This window comes from Labrus mixtus, chromosome 18 (genome assembly GCF_963584025.1).
Source record: "Labrus mixtus chromosome 18, fLabMix1.1, whole genome shotgun sequence".
Classification (NCBI taxonomy): domain Eukaryota; kingdom Metazoa; phylum Chordata; class Actinopteri; order Labriformes; family Labridae; genus Labrus; species Labrus mixtus.
The window spans coordinates 5,302,403-5,308,291 of record NC_083629.1 but is presented as its reverse complement, the minus strand read 5'-3'; the positions used below and the strand labels follow the sequence as shown (position 1 = coordinate 5,308,291).

The window sequence follows — 5,889 nt, the reverse complement described above, 5'->3', positions numbered from 1 at the left end:
AGGCCGGGGTAGACCAGCAGCTCGTGTTTCCTACGAGGGGAGATTACTGCTTTTGTCAATGGAGTGCAGTGGCTAAAAGACCAATAAACTATTGATGGAGCCAGATTTGCCAAAGATCATTCATAAATATTATCTGACTAGAAAGTGTTACCATATACAGCTGTTATATTACGATTTCAATCAAGTTTTTAAAGGGGACATATTCTGAAAAATCCACTTGTACAGTGTTTTTGGACATATATTTGAGTAACCTGAGTGTCTACTGACCCACAAAATGTGAAATAAATCCATCCAGTCCTTTGTTTGTGGTCTGCATAAGTCTTACAACACAGAGAGAAATGATCCATTTCAAATGTGCTCTCCTTGTGATGTCACAGTGGGTTTCTGGTAAAAAAAAAAAAAATAGTCTCCCCTCCCCTGATATCTCCACTCATGGACTCCACCCCCAGCCTAGAAAACTTTTACGCAGGTCCGCCATTTTTAGTCTCGCTACAGCGGAGTGATGTCTACCAGGAAAACTCGACGGGGGGGGCTCATTACATTTAAAGAGACACACACACCAAAACGGAGAGTTCTGAGAGAGCTGGTTTATACAGGGTCACAAACCTCCTGTGCTTGATTCATGTTATATTTTGACCAAAGCACAGCACAGATGTTTCATTTAGACCACAGGGGACTGTTTGAAAAGGTGGAAAAGGGGGATATGTCCTCTTTAAGGTTATATTTTTGTTGTTGAATGACTTATTGAAACATCAGGACCAGTTGTACAATCTTAAACTACAACTGTAATATTTTCAGCCTGATGCATTCACACGATTATGATGCCGTTAACAACACTGCAATAACAGCAGACTCATGGGTATCCTCCTGATCCAGACAGGTATGTACAGTACTTGTGGTTGATCCCTTTTGCATTCTCCACCTTCAGTTCAAGCCGTTGAGCTTGTTGTTTTCTTCAGCCCCCACTTTGTTTTCACTCAGCTCCTCCATTGCAATCACACAGCTGGGCTTCCCATCAGTGTCCACACATTTTTCAAAGTCTCTGTTCTCTATAATTAAAGGTTTCAAAGTTTTCTCCTCAGTCTGCGTGATTAAAACACTTTCTTTCCCCGAAGTGTCTGTTTTTGAGTTGTTTAGCGTGGTGGTGTGTTGGAGCAGCGTCACCGTCGGATGTCCGTTGTTTTCGTCCGTGGCGACCTCGTGGGAATCCGTGGTGGGGTTGCTGGGGCTGGCATTGCCGCGACGAAAGCAGCAACATAACACCTTGGCAATGGGCCTGAATATCGCTCTGTACACGCCGCGGCGGGCACTCTCGCTTACGAAGCAGTAAAGAGCGGGGTCAGCCACGCAGTTCAAGGTGGTGAGCAACAACGACAGGTGGTAGTAGTTAAATATTCCTGAAAGATAAAAATACAGGCTACATGGTCAAAATATTTCAATGATTTCTGACTGGATTATATTGAAGAAAAGAATCGATACCTGCGATGAAGATGCAGTCTCGCTCCAGCAGGGTGCGCACTAACAAAAAGATGTGGTAGGGGGAGAAGCAGACGAGGAAGATAAGGATGGTGCTGCTGACCAGCTGTCTGACCCTCGTCTTCTGATCTGGCTGAGTCCCAGCGCTCCGACCCACAGCACGCAGGACGCACAGGTAACTGACCTGAGCAGGAAGAAATATGCACATTGTTTTGCACAATTGAACAGACAGGTTTTAAAGGGGACATATTATGAAAAACATTGACTCTGTTCAACATTTTGAACATATATTTGGTAACCTGAGTGTCTACTGACCCACAACATGTGAAATAAATCCATCCAGTCCTTTGTTTGTGCTCTTCATAAGTCTTACAACACAGAGAGAAATGCTCTATTTCAAATGTGCTCTCCTTGTGATGTCACAGTGGGTTTCTGGTAAAAAAAAATATCCCCCCCCACCCCTCCCCTCTACTGATATCTCCACCCATGCCTCCACCCCCAGCCTAGACCAAAACTTTTGAGCAGGTCCGCCATTTTTATTCTCGCTACAGAGGAGTGATGTCTACCAGTAAAACTCCGGGGGGGTCTCATTACATTTAAAGAGACACACACACCAAAACGGAGCGTTCTGAGAGAGCTGGTTTATACAGGGTCACAAACCTCCTCTGGTGCTTGATTCATGTTATATTTTGACCAAAGCACAGCACAGATGTTTCATTTAGACCACAGGAGACTGTTTGAAAAGGTGGACTAGGGGGATAATATGTCCTCTTTAATATCTGAGTACAGTTTGAAAACTTTGTGCTGGGTGCTCAATGTAATTGCAGAAAAGTAATTGAAACAGGACACATTTGTTTAAGTAGCAAGAAATTGTCCAACAGCAACGTATCTCAGTAACGTAACCACGTAGAAAGGTCAAAAGGGACGTATTAAACGAATGATTAAAACATGTATAATCAAAAATATATATAATTAAATGTAGCTTTTTATAATGAAATGTTATCACGATACATTTTAAAAACAGTTACACACCGATAGGATGGCCAGCGGGAACATGAAGCCGATAGTGAAGCGGTAATAGTTGATGGGATACTCCCACGGCTTCATGGGGTAATGCTCGAAGCACACTGATTGGTTCTTGGGGTTTTGGCTCAGTTCTTTATGTCTGAAGAAAACAACGCCCACAGCGATCTCTTTCAGCCAGATGATAGCGCTGACGATCCACGCTGCTCGCATGGAGCGCAGAGACGTGAACCTGGAGGAGTTAAAAAAAAGAAGAAGAAGAAGAAGAACAGGTATTTTGTGTTTAAGGAATACTGTTTTGATTCGAGGTAAAAGTGGTGATCTTGCATGTCATCAAACTTACCTTAAAGGATGGACGACGGCCAGGTAGCGATCCAGACTGATGCAGCAGAGAAAACCGATGCTAATGTAAATGTTCTCGTAGAGCAGGAAGCCACACAGCTGACACAACCACTCCCTGTGAGACCAGTTATCATCCTGAAACCACAACATCATCAACGACAGGTTCATCAAAAGAAAGGCTTTCATAACATGTTAGGGATACAACACTGTCACATTACAAGGGTTTACATTCACACATTACAACATGTTTAACAAGGTAAACAGGCTGATAGGAAAACTCTCATAGTATAAAGGAAATAAATTAAAAGACTAAAACCCCTAAGTGAGAAAATTTCACTTCTTATAAGAAAGCAAAGTGAGATCTGCAATTGAATTCATAATTATGGTGCAATAATAATAAAACCAACAGGTCCAATTTTCATTAAATTTACTATTAAGCTTTGTAAGGGTAGGTAGGTAGGTAGGTAGGTAGGTAGGTAGGTATAGGTAGTAAGGAAGGAAGGAGGGTAGGTAGGTAGGTAGGTAGGTATAGGTAGTAAGGAAGGAAGGAGGGTAGGTAGGTAGGTAGGTAGGTAGGTAGGTATAGGTAGTAAGGAAGGAAGGAGGGTAGGTAGGTAGGTAGGTAGGTTGGTTGGTAGGTAGGCAGGTAGGTATAGGTAGTAAGGAAGGAAGGAGGGTAGGTAGGTAGGTAGGTAGGTATAGGTAGTAAGGAAGGAAGGAGGGTAGGTAGGTAGGTAGGTAGGTATAGGTAGTAAGGAAGGAAGGAGGGTAGGTAGGTAGGTAGGTAGGTTGGTAGGTAGGCAGGTAGGTAGGTAGGTAGGTAGTAAGGAAGGAAGGAGGGTAGGTAGGTAGTAAGGAAGGAAGGAGGGTAGGTAGGTAGGTATTCAGGTAGGTAGGTAGGTAGGTAGGTAGTAAGGAAGGAAGGAGGGTAGGTAGGTAGGTAGGTAGGTAGGTAGGTATAGGTAGTAAGGAAGGAAGGAGGGTAGGTAGGTAGGTAGGTAGGTAGGTATAGGTAGTAAGGAAGGAAGGAGGGTAGGTAGGTAGGTAGGTAGGTTGGTAGGTAGGCAGGTAGGTAGGTAGGTAGGTAGTAAGGAAGGAAGGAGGGTAGGTAGGTAGTAAGGAAGGAAGGAGGGTAGGTAGGTAGGTAGGTAGGTATTCAGGTAGGTAGGTAGGTAGTAAGGAAGGAAGGAGGGTAGGTAGGTAGGTAGGAAGGAAGGAAGGAGGGTAGGTAGGTAGGTAGGTAGGTAGGTAGGCAGGTAGGTAGGTAGGTAGTAAGGAAGGAAGGAGGGTAGGTAGGTAGGTAGGTAGTAAGGAAGGAAGGAGGGTAGGTAGGTAGGTAGGTAGGCAGGTAGTTAGGTAGGTAGGTAGGTAGGTAGGAAGGAAGGAAGGAAGGAAGGAAGGAAATTGTGGTGTTACAGCAGAAGGTTATCAAAGCAAATAAACATAAATACATACAAGTCAATATGCCCAAAGTATCAAAAAAAAAAAGAAAAAAGGAATATTTACATCCAGAATTAACTTAACATTCCTTCTAAGTTAGCAGTTAAGCAGTAATGGTGACAAAGAGCGGACTCTAATAGTCCAGGAGGTACACAGTAAACAGAAACAGAAAGGCTCGGGTTGTGCTTTCTGACACATCACTGAAGACTGAACTATTGGCCTGGCCCTTTAAGTTGCATTTCTGTTTGTTTACTTTGCATTTCAATATTAAAAAACTAATTATTATTTTGAGTTATTATTCAGAAGAAGTGACACCAAATTTAAGAATCACTTAAAAGGAGATGAGTATGAGGGATTCATCAAGAGTGAAGGAGTGTTTTTCTTTTACCTGGAAGATGTACTGCAGCCACAGCGGTAATGACGCCAGGTACAACAGATCAGACACAGTGAGGTTCATTAAATAAACTCCCAGCTCGTTCTTCTGCTTCAGCTGCACGGCAGCATGGTACAGAGAGTACAGGTTTGAGGGGACGCCAATCTTAAACAAAGAAGACCATTTATTATCTGGATTCTGTGACATCAGACAGATTTTAAAAACACTTCCTGTGTCACACTAAGCTACATTTGCAACCAAGCCTTCTATTATTAGTTGTGCAGTTTACAGACATCTGGGGCTGTATTCAAAAAGCCTCTTATGTACAAAGAGTTCTACCTAAAGTTCCCTGTAAAGATTAAAGTTATTCTCAAAGCCTCTTAGCCTTTAAGAGAGCTCCTCAGGTGTTAAACTGTGAGGAGTAGTGAGGAGGACTTTTAACAGAAAATGTAGAAATGTTCTGCAAACACTAAATGAAGAATATTATTGAATCAAAAATACAGACATTATTTATGCAGACATTTTAATCCATCTCTGACTTTCTTCAGTGCAAATTGAGATATGCATGTTGAGTTTCTCTACATGCATGCTCCTCACAAAGACAAAAGTTTCTGTCCCTTCCTCGCTCAGAGTTGCTAAGTAAAGCTAATAACCCTTGCTAGGATTGTTTCAGCTAAGTAAGTAGCTCTCTTAGAGGGTTGTCTGAATGTTGAAGTAGTTCACACTCACCAACAGCACGATGATGTACACACAGGAAAAGAGGTACTGGTGGATCTCATGACTGATGGTGCAGTTTATCACTTCTTCCTGAGACATGGTGAACACCACCACACCCCCGCTCACACTCACACTCACACTCACACTACTTCACCTCTAACATGCATTCATATTTTCAGACACATTCACAAACACAGTTTAAAGACACACGCCCACACACACACACACTTCTTCATGTCTGCTGGAGGTCTCAGCGCTGGCTTGAAAAGGTCATCTTATTATTTTTCTCTGATAAAGTCCGGTTTAATTCGGCTGCTGTGGAAAAGAGAAGAAAATGTTATTTTCAGGTGCGTTTGTTTTCTAACACGTAATTTAATGCAGCATTTTCTAAATTGGTGGATCAGTGGTTTCACTTTATGCAGCACTACACCTCATCCTTAGTAGTGACTGCTAAACACACACTTTTATTACTCCCACTGTTACTATAAATGTAGTTTATTCATTGATGTTTCATCTCT

At 42.5% G+C, this 5,889-nt stretch overlaps 1 protein-coding gene across 1 annotated transcript; it reads right to left on the bottom strand.

Moving 5' to 3' along the window:
* Nucleotides 1–809: 809 nt before the first annotated feature.
* LOC132993447 (ovarian cancer G-protein coupled receptor 1) lies at nt 810–5,682 on the bottom strand. The gene is made up of 6 exons (XM_061063309.1): nt 5,384–5,682; nt 4,670–4,819; nt 2,843–2,976; nt 2,509–2,731; nt 1,480–1,660; nt 810–1,397 (listed from the first exon to the last, which is right to left on the bottom strand). The coding sequence occupies exons 1-6, from the start codon at nt 5,468–5,470 to the stop codon at nt 925–927; spliced, it is 1,248 nt and encodes a 415-aa protein (XP_060919292.1). The 5' UTR covers nt 5,471–5,682; the 3' UTR covers nt 810–924.
* Nucleotides 5,683–5,889: the final 207 nt, after the last annotated feature.